At 45.7% G+C, this 17,107-nt stretch overlaps 2 protein-coding genes across 14 annotated transcripts in view; both read right to left on the reverse strand.

The window, feature by feature from the left end:
- The window catches only part of ARMC8 (armadillo repeat containing 8), a 60,488-nt gene extending 56,164 nt beyond the window's left edge, over positions 1-4,324 (reverse strand). For 5 of the 12 annotated variants that reach the window (XR_005862087.2, XM_040705500.2, XM_040705497.2 and 2 more), the window contains exons 1-2: positions 4,165-4,324; positions 1,937-2,013 (exon numbers count right to left, since the gene is read on the reverse strand). Coding sequence is in view for 5 of the 12 variants with exons in the window: in XM_040705500.2 (XP_040561434.1) it covers positions 1,937-2,013; positions 4,165-4,209 (122 nt within the window). In the remaining 7 variants the exon portion in view is untranslated. Of the gene's footprint in view, positions 1-4; positions 97-228; positions 2,014-2,124; positions 2,192-4,164 lie in introns of those variants that run through there. The other 7 variants (XM_046898349.1, XM_046898344.1, XM_046898347.1 and 4 more) reach the window with 5 other exon arrangements.
- Positions 4,325-7,275: 2,951 nt separating this feature from the next.
- On the reverse strand, positions 7,276-15,985 carry DBR1 (debranching RNA lariats 1). 2 transcript variants are annotated; one of them, NM_001031566.3, is made up of 8 exons: positions 15,751-15,985; positions 15,558-15,682; positions 15,395-15,475; positions 14,506-14,591; positions 13,010-13,234; positions 12,097-12,177; positions 10,380-10,525; positions 7,276-9,859 (listed from the first exon to the last, which is right to left on the reverse strand). In NM_001031566.3, the coding sequence occupies exons 1-8, from the start codon at positions 15,945-15,947 to the stop codon at positions 9,190-9,192; spliced, it is 1,611 nt and encodes a 536-aa protein (NP_001026737.1). In that variant the 5' UTR covers positions 15,948-15,985; the 3' UTR covers positions 7,276-9,189. The 2 variants fall into 2 exon arrangements, with proteins under 2 accessions (NP_001026737.1, XP_040561545.1); XM_040705611.2 differs by having other exon boundaries at positions 7,296-9,859; positions 15,901-15,961.
- Positions 15,986-17,107: the final 1,122 nt, after the last annotated feature.

The following is a 17,107-nucleotide window of genomic DNA, read 5'->3' on the forward strand; positions in this document are numbered from 1 at the left end:
TTACCAACCAGATCTGCCCTGTGATTTTTTTCCACCTTTTTTTCCTCTGCACTCTTCAGAAGCACTTGTCCTGTCAGATGTGTAGCTTTAAAAGGTCTAAGGGAAGATAACTTTGGTGTAAATTCCTCTGCAGTGTCTAAGCAGTTATTTGAACCACTACAACACTGAGCAATTCTTAAAAGGACAGATCTTTCAACCTCTCCTTACAGTCACTGCTTACAATCTCACCATTTTTCAGAGCATCTGCTTGAGAAGAAATGGCTCCCGTACAAAGCTCAGCCTCAAGGACACTGGTTGGTGGTCTTCACAGTACCAAAAGGCAAAGAACATATCACAACAAACACATCCAGGTACTGAAGAAGAAGGGATAGCTTAAAAAGCTGTGTGATCAAAGACCAGATGCAAGCTTAGAGAACTTCACGACACAAGGCAGCATAACATCTTTATACTGGAAACTAGACACCAAACTGGCATCCATAAAAGCAAGCTATTGTGAAATACACTGGTATTTCACTGTCTTTAAATGGACAGACTATAAACTAACTGGAGAAGCCCATCAAGATAGTTACCCTGATCAATTAATTTTGTTCCAGATTGCAGAAAAACTAAAAGGCAGCTCAGCATAAAATTCACTGTCATGCATAGACAACACAAAGAATTTAAAATGCTAGCTAAGACAAAGAGATTGCCCAAGACTTTTTGGTTCTGGGCAATCGCTGCAAAAGATGAAAATAACACCTCAAAAGAGAGGGGAAGGGATCCCAATGCTTGTGGCTTCCAGTTAATAGAAAAGAGCAGAGCAGGCAGGGTGCACCACTCAATGCTCCAAACACCTCCAAGAAGGTTCAGCCAGCCCACACAGGCATATGGAAACATCCTACCTCTGAGACGACCCAACCCAGCTTTCTGAGCAAAGGAACAAGAACAAGGGGTAGAAGAAATGCCAGACTCTTCTACGGGGGATAGCTGAGAACCTGAGAATATGTACACTAGCATACCAGAAGTTTTCATACAGGTAAGAGGGCATTTCAACAAATAAAGTTCCCAAGACATTTATATAAACACCTGCTTTGGTTCTCATGCATTTCGGAGGAATACTAATGCTGATAAGTTGTCCACCCTATCCACAGGACACCTTCCTGAATACTTTTTCTTGTTTCTTGTTTTGTTTTTAATCTACTACTGGAAACACCTCAGATTGTCCAAAACGATACAACCAGCAGTCTTGGCTTTTTGATCCACTTGGTTCTGGTGTTCAGCCAGTGAGCCACAGCCAGCAAGCTGCAGAGAAGGCCCGATGTCACCAAAGTCAGACATGGGAAGTGACCCGCTGTGTGATTACAATGGAAAGCACATTGCCCAAAGACAGCAAGGAAACAGACCTTTGCATTAGCTTTTACTATTCAGCAGGGCAAAACTTCTACTTAATCTTTCCATCATTCCCACTATCATTGGCATGCGATAGAAATACTGAAATATAATTTGCATCACAATTTATTTCTATGGAGGTATTTTCTACTTGCAATTCCTTTCATTTGGACAGAAGCCATGCATCAGAAAAAAATCAACACTCAGGCACAGCAGCAGGGGAAAACAGAAGAGGCAGGTGTGATGATTTGGCAGAGGACAAGAAGAGAGCAAGAGGAAAGTAGATTTGTAAGAGAATCAGGAGGCAGCCAAAAGGAAGAAATGGATTAAAACCTTTTTTTGAATGTTTGCTGAACATTTAGCCTCATTGCTGCCAACTGGGAGGCTGGCTATACACACCACAAAGTAACAGGGTGTTAAACTGGTACCATCATGTTTGTATTAAAATCTCTAACAAGATTTCTCAAAAGAGATCAAGCTTCTTCCCCCTGACCAACAGTCCTAGCAGGACTGCAGCTAACCCAACTTATACTCAACCAACAGCTCCAAAGCCTTCCAGATAACTTACATGACACCTTGCAGGACTTTCTGGGGATCCAGGTCAAACAATCTGTCGACATAGTGGCGGCTGCTGGCTGTTACCTCCTGCAGAGGAAAAAAGATGGATTTTTTTGAATAGTTTTGATCAATTCATATAATGACTGTTAAACAGGAATAACTAAAGCAACAGCAAGTCTGTTGCTTGTCAAAACCTACCAGGCAAGATAGCAGCAAAACCACAGGATCATATTCAAATGTGCAGTATGTTACTGCTGGGCAACATCTGCACAAAGAATTAACGCCATGTTTAAGTGTGATTTAAAGAAGAAGATGTATTTAACGTGGGTAGCAGCACATGACAAGTCAAAGCAAGTTAACGGAGAGCTGCGAGGTGCTTGTATGGTTACAAACAGGACACACAAAAGGGGTCTATCTCAGATATCAGCATTACCTTCAATTCCCATTTTATTGTGTTCAATTACTACACATAAAAAAAAAAAAAAAAAACATGAATTCCTTCAAGAAACACTTGATAAGAGCTGTTACTGTTGCTCAAGAACCATGCTGACAAACAAGCTCTGGAAAAGAAGGAAGCTCACATTAGGACATTTTGCTGTAGGTTGCCTTATCATTTTTACACACTGAAATGACAGTCACCTGACAGACCCACTGCTGTCCCACACAACCTCAGTGGGGCAACAGCACGATGTTCTCCATGACATTCCCATCCCTACCGTATAAGACAAAGTGAGCTCTCATCTCAGCAAGAGGACCATGCTTGCAAGCCAAACACTTGTGCACCAATGACTTATATTCTTTGAGAAGATCCAAAGTTGGAGATGGAGAGCATTCCAAAAAACATGAGTGGGAAAGGGGAAGGTAATTTTCCCTCTGGGTTCTCACAATCACGTGACAGAAGGTATTTCCATTATCTCACTTTTTTTTTTTTCTTTTTTGCCAACTCTACATTTTATTATACTCTTCCCATTTTTTCCTTAGCAGTTTTCCATGAAAGAAGCTATAAAGGAATTTCAAACTCCGCACTGCTTCACAAGGATCCACTCTTGGCTAAATCTGTGCCTCTTTTCCTGGAGACAGCAGAAGTGCCAGCAGTGTGCTGGGGTCTCACAGAAGTCTGAAAGGAGAGCGTGGAGGCAGCAGGACCCCTCAGCCTGCAAGATTACTGTTAAATTATGCTACATAAGTCCTACAGGTAAGTCATTCCTATTTATGGTCTGATTTTTGGGCGGTGCTGTATAGAGCCAGGAGTTGGACTTGATGACCCTAACAGGTTCTTTCCAATCTGGGATATTCTACGATCGCCCATGTAGCGAAGACAATATTTTTGAGGACAACAGGGGACTTCCATCTGCCTGCTCCATAAACATAGAGGCATTCTGGATTTTGGAGATCCCTCTGCCTTCCCTTTCTAAAACATCCTGGCTTATCAGCTGGGGGGACATCACTTATAACCTGGGGCTGCAACGAGCAGTTCATACCCAGGCCACCAAGTTCTCTAGGCGGGACCCAAAAAAAGAACAATTTCCCAACACCGTCAGTTCCACAGGGTTCTCGCTTAGTAACAAACCCTACGCCGGAGAAACACCACCGGCAGCGCCCCACCGTACCCCGCACGCCTGGGAGGGAGGGCGCCGACCCGCAGCGCTCCCCGCAAGGAGGGGAACGCGCGGCGGCTGTCAGCGCCGTTCTGCAGCGACAGCGCCCTGCCCGCCCCCTCCCGGCAGGGCCCGGGGAGCGGCGCCGGGCGCGGGCAGCCCCGCCGCGTGGGGGCGGGCAGGGGCCAGGCGGGGTTGGCCGGAGACCGCCGAGAGCCGCCGCGCGGTACCGCCGGAGGAGTTCGGCGGGACCCGCAGCGCGGCGGGGAGCAGCGGCAGCGCGAGGCGCGTGAGCGGGGCGAGGGGGGGGGGAGGGAGGGAGAGAATACGCCGGAGCACCTCGTGAGGTACCGCGCCGCCAACGCAGAGGAGGGCGGCGCTGCGAGAAGCCCCTGCGGGGAGAAGTTGTCGGGACGGGGGCAAGCGGGGGAGCGGCCGCCCAACCGACGCCCGCCTCATGCCGCGGCCCGGCCCCGGCCCGCGCCCCCCCCCGACGCCGCACAAAGCGCCGGGGCAGGTGCCGGGCCCTCTCCGCTGCCCGCGCAGCCCAAGGTCAGGCCCGGCCCCGGGGCGGGCGGCCGCCTCCCCGCCCCGGCTCCGAAGGCCGCCGCTGGCTGCCCCGAGGGAGCGCGGCACTCACCGAGAGAACGCTCATGCGGAGCGGCGCCTCCAGCACGCACGCCATCTTGGCGGACGCAGCAGCACCAACAGCTCCGCCGGCGGCGCCCTCACGCGCGCGCCACTGCTACCGCCGCCGCTGGGCACGGCCTCATCGCGAGGCGCTGCGCCGCTGAGCGGGCTGAGGCGGGGGGGGGGGGGGGGGAGGGATGCGCGGGTGGGCGGAGCGCCGCAGCCTCGCGGGCGGCGAATCGGCCGATGCCGAAACTCCGCTGCCTGCCGCCGGCCCGCCGTCGCGGCTCATGCGCTATAGCCGAGGCGCATGCGCACGCGGCCAGTGGCCGAGCGAGGGCGGTGGGAACAGGAGGGCCTGTGGGTGCGCTGACGGTCCGCGTCCCGCGCCTTAATCCTGTGTGGAGAACCTTGGAGCGCGCCTAACATCGGGCGTGCTGTGCTCTTTTCCCCCGTCCGTTGCTGGGGCTGAAGCAGGAGGAGGGGGGATTCCTTCCCGAGGGGGTTGCTCTCAGGGTGTTTTCCCTAACACTTCCTTGAAAGGACTCTGCGTCTTAGGAACTGACTGAGCCGTGTTAGTTTTTCTCAGGGTTTTACATACTTTCGTGGAGTACTTGGACTTCAGTCATCAAACTGACAGCTAAATGCCAGCCACACGTACGAGGCTGTGGCGGAGGAGGAGCCGCGCGGTGCGGACGGGCGCTCCGAAGCGCAGAGAATGCAGATAGCTGCGGGGCAGGGTACAGTGACTGCATAGAGCTGCTGTGGGTCGTGCTAGAAAAAATACATATGTATTAATTACATCCACATCTGCTCAGTGGATGCTTATGTACTTCATTAATATATACATATATATAAACAGAATGGTTTGGGTAGGAAGGGGCCTTTAAGACCACCTCATTCCAACCCCCTGCTATAGGCAGGAACACCTCACAGCCCCATCCAGCCTGGCCTGCAGTGCTCCCAGGGAGGGGACATCCACAGCCTCACGGGGCAACCTGTTCCATGTCTCACCATTCCCACAGGAAAGAATTCCTTCCTAATTATCTAGTCTAAATTGACCCTCTTCCAGTTTAAAGCCATTTCTCCTTATCCTGTCACTACCTGCCCTTATAAAAAGGGCTTCTGAGCTTTCCTGGAGGCCCCTTTGGGTCCTGGAAGGCTGCTGTAAGGTGTTCTTGGAGCCTTCTCTAGGCTGAAGAGCCCCAGGTCTCTGTCTGTCCTTAGAGGGCTGAAGTACCTCCCCTATGATCATCTTCATGGCACATTTCTGGACCTGCTCCAACAGCTCCACATCCCTCTCATATTGGGGGGCTTCAGAACTGGATGCAGTACTCCAGGTGGGGTCTCACAAGAGCAGAGTAGAGGGGCAGAATCACCTCCCTTAACCTGCTGGTCATGCTTCTTTTGAAGCAGCCCGGGATACAATTGCCCTTCTGAGCTGCAAGCATGCATTGCTGGCTCATGTTGTATCTTTCATCAACTAAAACTACCTAGTACTTCTCAAGTGAAATGGCTGCTCTCAAGCCATTTTCTGCCCAACCTGTATCTGTGCTTGGGATTGCCCTGACCCAAGTGCAGGACCTTGTACTTGGCCTTGTTGAACTTCACGACGTTGGCATGGGCCCACCTCTCAAGCCTGTCCAGGTCCTTCTGGATGGCATCCCTTCCCTATAGATGGTTTCAACTGCACCGCTCACCTTGGTGTCATCTGCAAACTTGCTGAGGGTGTGCTCAATCCTACTGTCCATGTGGCCTACAAAGATGTTAAATAGCCCCAGTACCAACACTCATCTCTGAGGAACACCACTTGTCATGTGTCTCCACTTGGCCTTTGAGCCATTGACTGCAACTCTCTGAGTGCAGCCAACCAGCCAATTCCTTATTCAACAAGCGGTCCATCCATCAAATCAATTTTTCTTCAATTTGGCAACCAGGATTTCATGCAGTGCAAAGCATTTGACACTGTCCAAATCCAGTTAGATTACATCAGTTACTCTTCGTTTATACACTGATGATGCAACTTCATCATGAAAGGCCACCAAGTTTGTCATGCATGACTTGCCCTTGGCAAAGCCATGTTGGTTACCACCAATCACACTGTCTTTATTTTCCATGTGCCCTAGTAGTATCTTCAGGAGGATCTGTTCCATGATCTTGCCAGACAGAGGTGACACTGACTGGCCTGTAGCTCCCTGGATCATTTTCTTTTCCCTTCTTGAAAATGGGGGTTGTTTCCCCTCTTCCAGCCAGTGGGAACTTCACTGGACTGCCATGATTTTTCAAATACGATGGATAGCAGCCTGGCAACTCCATCCACCAGTTCCCTCAGAACCTGTGGAGAGATCTCATCAAGTCCCATGGACTTCTGCACCTTCAGGTTCTTTAGATGGTCTCAAACCTGATATTCACTTAGAGCAGGCAGGTCTACCTTCAAGTTCTTACTATTGCTTTCTGCGACTTGGGCAGTGTAGTTAGAGTCCTTGCCCGTAAAGACTGAGGCAAAGAAGTCATTGAGCACCTCAGCCTTCTCTGTACGCCTCATGACCAGGTCTTCAGTTTCCTGCCAGAGAAGGCTCACACCTTTCCTGACTGATACACCTGTAGAATTTCTTGATACCCTTGATGTCCCTGGCTAGATTTAATTCTGTTTAGGTTTTGACTTTCCTAACCTGATACAACTTCTTTGTAGTCCTCCCAGATAAAACGTTCCTGCTTCCACTCCCTACACACTTTCTTTTTGAGCTCAAGTCCAGAAGCATCCTTGTTGATCCACTGAGGCCTCCATGCATTTTTGACTGCCTTCTTTCTTCCCAGGGTACATTGCTTCTGGACTTGGAGGAGATGGTCCTTGAATACCAACAAGCTTTCTTAAGGCCCTCTTCCCTCCAGGTCTTTCTCCCATGTCACCTTGCCAAGCAGTTCTCTGAAGAGTTCAATGTCTGCTTTCCACCTCTAGGGAGATTCTGAATCTCTAAAGATCGAGAAATTAGTATTCTGTCTTGGCATTCTTCTGCTTTCTAGAATACCAAAACTCATTAAGCAGAAAGGGCACGTGTGACAACAACAACAACAACAACAAAAAAAAAAAACAGAAAGCCAGACTAAAACAGGCTATTAAAGGTAACATTTGCCTTGAGCGATTTTTCAAGTTCTTACTATATTTTATACTTAAAAATAGCATATGATACTCCAGGGGGAATACTTTATTACCATGATAATCTTCAGATCATGAGGAAACATAGACATTAAAATTTTTGCATTGCATATCCAGGAGCCCAAAGGATACTCAACTATTTTCTGTAACCTAGTTACTTTAATGGTGAATTCAGATGACCAGAGGTTTACTCTAAACACTCCCAATCCTTCATCCTATCTTACCACAGTTCCCTTCAGTGGATATTATGACAGGCACATCATTAATACTGTCCTACAACTCAGCGAACAAGATACCATCCTCTGGCGGGAAGAGAAACAAAAAAGCAGGACATTAATGGTATCAGTACACCAGTATAAAGCTGTTAATCAGAACTGTGGGAAGCATTGACATTTACTAGCTCATGAATACTTATATGCGTTTTTTTTTCATAACAAACTGCTGAGAAACAAAATGTATCTTAGAACATGAAACTGATGGTAAAGACAGAAGTTGAAGTGTTTGCCCGTTACAACCCACACTCCCAACCCATTTCACCCATGGTTCCCTGTCCAGTTCTCCTGTAAAAATGCTTTCTTCTTTTTTTACACAGCTTGGGCATTAGAGGAATAAAAGCACCTCTGGTTCCAAGGGCAGCACAGACCTGAGGAAATCCCTCTGACTCTGAAAGCTCAGAGCTTCAGAACACCTGTAGAACTTCCACATGTCATTAGACCCACTAGTTTTACAGTCTATAGTACTTAAAAACATCATTCTAATGAATCCATTAAGTTTTGTTATTGTTACAGCCTTTGAGGCCATAAAAATGTGATTTGTTTGCTAGTAATTCAGAGCATACAGAAGAGTGAGAGTAGAAATAAAACTTCAATTTCCAAGATCTATATCCTGGCAGCTCTTGCTCTCCCTCAGGTTTATAAAGGTATTTTGGAAAATTCCAAGCTAAGCTTTAAGAATTGGGCAACTTACATACTAACAAAGAGAGTGGCAGGCAAAAATGTAGACTAAAGATAACAGTAGGTATTGCTGTCTCAAGTAACTTACTATCAGATTACATGATAACACACCTTAATTAGTAAGAATTGAGACAGTGCTGATGTTCACATTTAGGAAGCTACATAGTTGCATTTTAATTTTAAGGTATGTTTCTCAACTTTTAAGAAACAGTGCATGAGTTTTTAAGAAGACATGTAGTCTTCCATGGTCCTCATAAAACTCATGCTACCAATTGAGACATGGTTCTCTACTGAAAAAGAGTTAGAATCCAATACTAGACAATACACATAGTCCTATTTTTGACCATGAAGCTTTTCTATGGCACAAGTGTCACCAGAAACAAAAGTCCTCACTCTTCTATTGCTGTTTTGTTATCCTGGGAATTCTGCTTTCAAATTTAGTCCATGGAGTTATTGCATACACTACTTTGTATTTAAAAAAAACAAACAGTATAAAACAAGACAAAAAGCAATAAAAGCAAATAGTTCAATCTCAGAACTCAGACGCCCCCTCACTTTGATTTCACTTACAGTTTAAGAGCTCTTGTTAAACAAGCATGGTGAATCTTGTATAGCAATACAGCACAGGATACTGAGTAAAAACCAATAACCAAGAACTGAAGCAAAAAATCAACTGATTATACATGACTCTTAAACCCTTTGACAAAGTACTTTGTTACAGAATTTCACTTGTGACTTAAATGTTTAATCTAGTGAAACATTCTTCCCTGCAAGAGGTACACTGTGCCTCTTCAGCTTAAGGAAGTAGCATGATTAAGATCAAATAAAGTTAAAAGCATGAGAAGTTCACCATAGGTTTCACCACCACTGCATAAAAAGGTGGGGAAAGAACTTATACATCATATATACTATATATCATATAGTGTTATTTTGCTTCATCTTCATCCTCTGCAGCATAGATGGCTTGATTCCTTCTCTTAATTTTAATGCCACTGTTCCCATTTTCACTACCACCAACACGCTTTAAAGGTCTCTCATTCAAGCTCTTCTCCTCCACCTGCTTATTCACACCAGATTTCTCTAGTTCCTCATTGGTGGAGTCCATAGCATCATCAGATGATACCGCCATGGAATCTGGCATGATCCTGATGTCAGAAAAACTTGCAGAAAACTCAGGAGGATGATCGGGGGAAGGATCCACAGAACATGTGCTCAAATCTTCATCACCACCTTCATCATCCAGCATTATTTCATCTGGATTAATGGACGAAAGCCCAGAGTTATCAGTATTATATTCACTAGGTTCCTCGGCTGACCCACTACTGTCCATTTCCTCTTCTTCCTCTTCATATTCTCCACGTACTGAGCCCTCTTCCTTAACCTGCTGGATTCTGTCATTTATGTCAGTGAGACCAAACTGGGCACAAAACTCAGTGGTCTGCGGATTGATGGTGTGAACTGGTTCCATGTTTTTTTGGGGCTTGCTGGGGTCATAACAAGTAGTTGTCAAGGTGAAGTTACAAGGAATTTTGAGGTTATGATTCAGCTCTTCTAACACTTCCTTGATGGCCTCTTCCGTTGCACTGTAATCCCACCTAAATAAGTACATCAAGTTAAAAAGACTGCAGCTAATCAAAAGCTATTTTCTGTTCCTGTTGCAAAGAGAAACTTTTAAACATGGGTAACAAATTCACCTTACACAGACAGTTTCTCAAACTTTTCCTGGAAGGCATATTACGTTAGGGCAATACTGACACTCTGCTTGCCTCAGCTGGATCTGTGTATTATGCCAGCTGACCCAGTGAGCATTCACCACCCTCCTCATCCCATAATCCAGCCTGATTTTCAGTAGCACAGTAATTGACAAAGTAATCAGCCACCATGTACTTTTAGCTCTGCAAATGGTGCCAAGTTTGCAAACAAAATTAAATGCCTGTGTAGAGTAGTAAGGAAGTTGTAAGCTCTAAGAGCACAGCTTGTCAACATCTCCTTTGTTTTCCAAGGCATTTATAAAATCCTAAAGACTGCAGAAGAACAGAGAAACACAATAATAAAATACATATAATTCCAGCCTCCTTAAGTCACGCTTTACTTTCTACTTTGCATGCTACTTACTTTGCGTGGAGGCCATTATTTTCAGGCACACTCCATGAGCTCTGAGTCACATTAATCAGACTGTTGGTGGCCTTGAGGACTGCAATCCATTCAGCATCATACTCCAGTGAGTCACCTGCAGTAGGATCATGCTCAATGTCTATTATCTGTTCAAAAGAAACAAACAAACAAACCAACCAACCAAGAGATTAGATATTTCTCTTGATACCAGAAACTGATTAAAGTTTGAGGTGCTACTTCCATGGTACAGAGTTTTAATCAAGTTTGAAGTATGCTAAGTGAATCGAACAAGTCCTCTCAAGTCAGCCATACCTAGGAGCTCATTGCCATAAGGGGGTAAGAAGGGACAATCAATGATTATAAAGAGGCACTTCCTTAACATTTCTCATTTTTTTTTAAACCATAGAGCAATTAAAAATCATCTCTCTCTCATGGAATCATCACTGCTGCCAGCTACTGGACAGTTAGACAATTTAGAAGGCATGAATTTAAATTGTGCCTTCTAAGAAGAAACACGGACAAAAATTGATAGCAATGGTTATTTTGCTATGTATATTCTTAGCACAGCAATGAGGTTAACATCAATTATTTTTAAAAACTTCCAATAGACAGCATACTGAAGCCCAAATCACTTCATTTTCAGTGACATCAACCCAAATCAAACAACTCAGATTAGCCAAACTGCAGTAGTCAGCTCTGATTTTAAATATATAAAGCAATTCTATTTCTTAATGTAATTCAAAACAGCCAAACACAGGTGGATGACCACACTGCTGGAAGTAGTCTTACTGTAGATCAGTTTCACTATGGGATTTTAAGCAAGAACTAGCAGCCCAGTGTGCCTTCACACAGCAAAAGCTCACCATCCTCAGACTCTCCCCCATCTTCAAAAGTAGCTAGGGCAAATACATCCTACCTTACATCCTAAAGACAGATAATGAATCATCTTACTTTAAGTCAACAAAGAAGAGCTACTTTGAAGTAAAATTAAGACTTGACTGCATTTGAAGAACAAGCTCTCAGTAGCTCCCTCCTTTCACAAAAAAGTGCTTCAGATTCATCCATTTCTACAGATGGCACTGCAGGCAGCATACACAGGCTACAAACATGAACATTATCTTACATTTGGAAAACAAGTTTGACACTTCCATTAAAAACTCCTACAGCCTTCCATTGCCCTTCCTAGCACCAAACAAACTGAAGTAGAATCATGCTCCTAGGAAGCCACATGGAATCCACTGGAAACAAATTACAGCACTCAACTTTTCAAGTTTATGAAAATTCAAGAATTCAAACAGGATCAAGTCATAAATCCAGATATGAAGGAAGTCATTATCTGACACAAACAAGTTCAAGATAGCAGCAGAAGAGCCTCAAAACAGGATCGCATTTTAAATCTGACCTTTATCAGAAATGCACAGCAGGAGATCCAATACAGATTAAAGTAGAGCTACTGATCTATTAAGAAAAGTAATTGTTCTAAAGTGGAAGGAAACGGTAGGAGAAAGCAAACATCTCACCCACATGACAGGACACCAGATCTACTTAGAAGAACAATATTTACAAAGACAATTCCACCCATGCACTATTCCTACTTTCTTGTCAGTTCCTCCATTTATCAGAACTATTCTTCTGCTTATAACTGAGCACAGCACTTAGCAGTCCAGACAAATACTTAAACTACTTAGAGTGAAAGCCCACAGCACACAGTCATCACCTGCAAAAAGTCTCTGTGAGGCAGACATTTATCCAGAGCCAAAAACTTGGTTGCTTTTGGTAGCTCTTCTTTGGATTTTGTCTAGAAAACAGAAAGTGTTATCAGTCATTAACATTTATATGAAACTTGACTATTCCAAACAAGTTATATACAGAAATCTAAAGGCACATTTTGCACACAAAAATAGTTTCTGAAATAGAGAAGCAGCATAGGATTATAAGAAATGGAGGGATAAAGAGAAGGACAGACATCAGCAGAAGTCTAAGAAAAACTTGAACACTGATAACATCAAGCTAAAGCAAGAATGACAGCTCTCCCTCAAACAAGGCAGCTGAGCACATCTAGCTTTGATGCCAAAAGAAAACCTTTAACACAACTGCAAGCAGACTCAAGTCCAGAAGACCTGGAGTTCCATTTCTACAGTTAATGAATTGGAAATAAGAATAGCACATCACTTTCAGTAACAACACAATTATAATAAGTTTCAGTTTATAGAGTCTGTTTGTTTGGGTTTTTTTGGCAGCCAGCCAACTTACAGGTACCCTCCCATCTCAGCTTAACCACTACCTTCTCATTTGCTTCTCTATCTCTGTTTGGAAGTTTTATCCTTCCCCAGGAGAATGGGGGAAAAGGGCACTTTTCTGTGAAATTCAAATTCAGAAGTTTAAAGTGCAGTAGATTGAGTTATTTCATGCTGCCCCTGAAGAAGATGAGATGGTAAACACCTCTGATTTATAGCATCTCTAATTTACATATGCTAGTGATTTCAGGACCACTTAATGCTTTGGGACTTGAGCTGAATATTAATAACTAAGCAAATACATGTTAAGAAGATGCATTTCTGGACATGACTACCCGCCTTAGAACACTGACATGCCTAGATTACACAGACACTCTTGGTTTTACTCTTTACCTCGTGTTGCATGAAAGCTGCAAACTTAACATGGAGATGTGCTGAAAACCAGTAATTAGGTTTCAGATGCTGCAGAAGCTCAGAAGCAGCAGGGCTTCCTAATGTGTTGCTCTCCACTTCTTGACGGAAGAAGGATTTCATTTTAAGCAGCTGTTTCTTGTTTCCATAGTGATATATGCTCTGTGGCCAATCATGTGACATAAATATGTCCATTGGATGCTTTAACTATCAAGCAAAAAATACAGTGTAAATAGAAGACACACAAGAAAAATTTTAAAATTAAACATAACAAGACAATGTGTAATAGCAAATGATCTCCTTCAGATTGGATACAGTTAGCTATGAGCACCTGGCTCCCTTTTCAAAGGGATTAAGTGTAACAGTGAGCACATCTTTCAGGTGCCCTTGAGGCTGTCAGGGCTCTCTAGTCTCAGTGGGTCACACTGCACCTTCTTGGGCCAGCCACTGTGTTTTATATAGTACCTTGTAAAACAGATGAGATCATTACAGTAAGCGCCAGGCACTCAGGCAAAGACTGAAAACCAAATCTACAGAGTAAGTACGTGCTATCAAAGTAGCTGTCTTTCTCACTAATTTTTTTAAGTTTTGTTTAGAAGAGATAATGGCTAAGCATAATATTCCTCCTCAAAGGGAACACCCCTTATAAATCTAGTCAAATGTCGTAAGTACATCTTGGTTCAACATTCAATGTATTTCCATCAGCTGTATCAGAACACACTTCTATATTAAACCTACTGCCAACTAATAAGAAACCTGGAGAAGTGCATGAAGCCCTTTACAAGGACAGCAAATCTTTGTGCCATTTTTAGCATCTCTGTATGTTCCAAACACTTCAGCACCCAATGGCTACCTGAATAATCATTCACAAGATGCTTAATAAATACATGTATTCACATCGCATTCTTAGCCACAGAGTAGCCCTTGTGATAAAGGGGGGGGGGAAGTAGGATCAATAATAAAGCTAATCGTCCCTTGCATTTCTAGCTGTAGGAGCCAAAAAAAAAAAACCACACCACTTTCAAAAGCTGTGATTTGAGATCAGCTCAGCCAGCTGGTTTAATGTTGATTAGTAAAGCTTGTATCAACCAGCTCAGACATTAGACAAAGTAGCATGCATCTTCCTAAAGCTAACAAAACTGGAACAGTGGAGTACAGCTGGACTTGTTCCTTCTGAGCTTCAGCTCATTTAACAAAGTATCTCCTGCTCCTGCCTGACTGAGGTCAAATTTGCACTGCTACACAACCTGGTAAAGGAGGATAGCAGGAATAACAGTGGGGTCGCACGCAGCATGAAATGACCTGTTAAAGTTGTATGTTTAGATTTGTGTATATGATTTATTATCTAGTAGCATGCTGTTCAAAACAGCTGTAACATCTCACTTTTAAATTAACAAATAGCATTTACCATTGGTTTGTTTGTTGTTGTTTTTAGAAAACAAACAGATGACAAAAACCACCATAGACTTTTCACCAACCTGCTTAAGTTTGAAGACCTCGATGTTCCTGACGTGGTAAGCACTTCTGATTGTTTGCTGGTTGTATGGTGGACATTCAAAGTGGCCTGGAACATTGAAAAAAGAATAGTTGTCCAACAGATATTTTGTACCTCTCAGGTAAGGTACAGCAGCACTCCTCATTACTTCCCATATCCCTTACTCACAAGTCACACTGCATCACCACAGGCCATACTTGTAACAGAGAGCTATTTGAGCACAGCCACGCAATGTACGCGTCTACCTGAGCCAGTTAATATCACAGAATCATGAAGGTTGGAAGTGACCTCTAAGATCAAGCCCAACCATTGACCCATCTCCACTGAACCATGTCTCTCAGTGCCACATCTCCATGTCTCTCGACCACCTGCAGGGATGGTGATTCCACTGGTGCCCTGGGCACTGTGTTCCATCAGGTCTACACATGCATGCACACCAACACAGCCACAGAATGTACAGTAGACGGAAACAAGAAAAAGGCATCAGAGAAAAAACTGCAAAATTACTTTTTCAGTAGTTAGCGTTATCACCTCAAGTATTATCTCCCACAAGCAATATCCAGATAAAGAAATTGTATGCTCAATAGCAATAAATTTAGTTAAAACCGATGAGTATTAAAGAGAATTAAGTGATCCAAAAAACTACTCTGTTCTTGGTGGCTTGAAAGCCACCTCCAAAGCTCCTCTAGAGCAGCATGCCAAGAAGGGAACATCCATTCTGCCACACGTTTAGTAGTGATAGACTGAGCTGCCCATCTGCTGACCCCTGGTGTCATTTGTGAGCCGATCTCTGGCCCCAAGCTCTTGGACGCAAACATATAAAGCTGACAGGAACCGAACCCCACTTGGCCTGCCCCCCACTCCTACCATACCTTTCCGGTAATCGTGCGACTTGAAGATGCCCGATATGCCGCCGATCCTCACACCGCGGAACCGCACCACGCCCGCGTAACCTACGGAGAGGAGCGGCGCGTCACGGCCGGGAACGGGGACGACGTCGGGGGGGGGGGGGGGGGGGGGAGGAGCAGCACGTACCGAGGTAGTAGATGTTGGGCGCCACCCATCCGCCGTAGGGCAGCTCCTGCAGGTGGTTAGAGGCCTCGTGGTTCCCACCGATGAACACCGTCAGCACCGGGGCCTTCTTCTCGCCGGAGTAGTACCTGCGGGGGAGACACGGCACGCTGCGGCAGGGCGGCGGGGCCGGACAGGCCGAGCCGGCGGCACTCACCGGTAGAACGTCTGCATGTGGCGGTACTTAGCGGGCACAGCCATGCAGCGCAGGTCCGCCTCGTTGCGCACGGCCTGGAAGTCGCCGCAGCAGAGCAGCAGGTCAGGCCGCACATTGTGCCGCCGCTGCAGCAGCTCCAGCGTCTCGTACATCTTATCCAGTGCGCCATGGCAGCACCCCGCCACCGCCACCTTCATCCCGCCGCCGGGACACCGCGCAGGCGCCGCGCGCCCCTTCTGCGTCACCGCCTGGCGGCGCCTGCGCACTGCCCCGGGCGCGAGACGGGCGGGCGGCTGTGCGGGGGGCGGAGCTCCGCCAGCAAGGGCCGGCTTTCTTCGCGATACAGCAAAACCATGTGAGGTCCCGGGCGGCTGAGCAGAGGGCGTTTAGCTGGTTTCTCGTAACTCTGCACCAAGCAGGACAGGGGAACTCGGTGCCTTCACCGGTGCGAGGCGAGCAGCCGGCTGCCTCGTTTTCCGTGCAGACTGCCAGGTGTCGTTTTGCAGAGCAGTGGTTTCCTCGTTTGCGGGGTGGTGGATTGACTCATCGGGTGGTATCTGTGCGTCACGTAATAACACCGCTCCTTACTTTTTCCACTTTTTATTTTAACAGTCTTGAGGGATTGAAAAAAATTGCAACGATGCAGTTAAGCATTAACTCGTTGCCGCTTACCCTGTAATCAGGAAACCAAGTAGACATTCCTGTTCCCCTGAAGTAGCAAATATTATACAGTGGCCTCACTTTGGTTACTAAGAAAACAAGAGTGTTCTCTAACGAGTTCCACAGTTTCACAGTGTTGGGTTACTGTGTGTTCTGTGGGGCTCTCGTCCAAGTCCAGATTCCTCAGAGAAACAGCAAATTGTCCATAGCCGTGCTCAGCTCTTCTGGTGACTGCTGAGACTCTCAGCTCTCTGGGAAGGCTTTGCAGCTCCTCTGGGGGACAGCAGCCCCTCACATTGCCGCATCCTAAATATGCTGGAAGGCTGCAGGTAGTGGACAGCAAGGTCCTGAGCCCCACAAAGTGTCACCTCACCTGGGATGTGCCATCCTCTGGGTCCTCCTGAGGCTTCCAGGAGATTCCTCCTTGCTCCACTTCCCTGGCCAGCCAGGTCCTCGTCTTTCCTTTCCTGAGACAGCCTCGCCTTTTCCTGCCTTGCTCCACCCAGCTCAGTCCCCAGTCAGGCAAGGCAAGTTGATGCTGTCTTTGCAGCTCCTGGGTTTGTTGTCTATGGCTCGTTTCTCATCCCCATGTGCCACTTATCGACAGTAAATTGGTGTTGAGCTGAGTCTGTATGCTTTTGTGTTGCGGTGTTTTTGTATTTGTACACCATCCATCATGCATCTTTACTTGCCAAAC

The sequence above is a fragment of the Gallus gallus genome, chromosome 9 (genome assembly GCF_016699485.2).
Source record: "Gallus gallus isolate bGalGal1 chromosome 9, bGalGal1.mat.broiler.GRCg7b, whole genome shotgun sequence".
Lineage (NCBI taxonomy): Eukaryota > Metazoa > Chordata > Aves > Galliformes > Phasianidae > Gallus > Gallus gallus.

Bases quoted from the DNA above. Each gene is read 5' to 3' on its own strand.
- DBR1 (NM_001031566.3), bottom strand. From the start codon at position 15,947: ATGAAGGTGGCGGTGGCGGGGTGCTGCCATGGCGCACTGGATAAGATG. The intron at 15,683-15,750 runs GTGAGTGCCGCC...TCTCCCCCGCAG, and splicing joins CACATGCAGACGTTCTACCG to GTACTACTCCGGCGAGAAGA. The intron at 9,860-10,379 runs GTAAGTAGCATG...GTACTTATTTAG, and splicing joins AATAATGGCCTCCACGCAAA to GTGGGATTACAGTGCAACGG.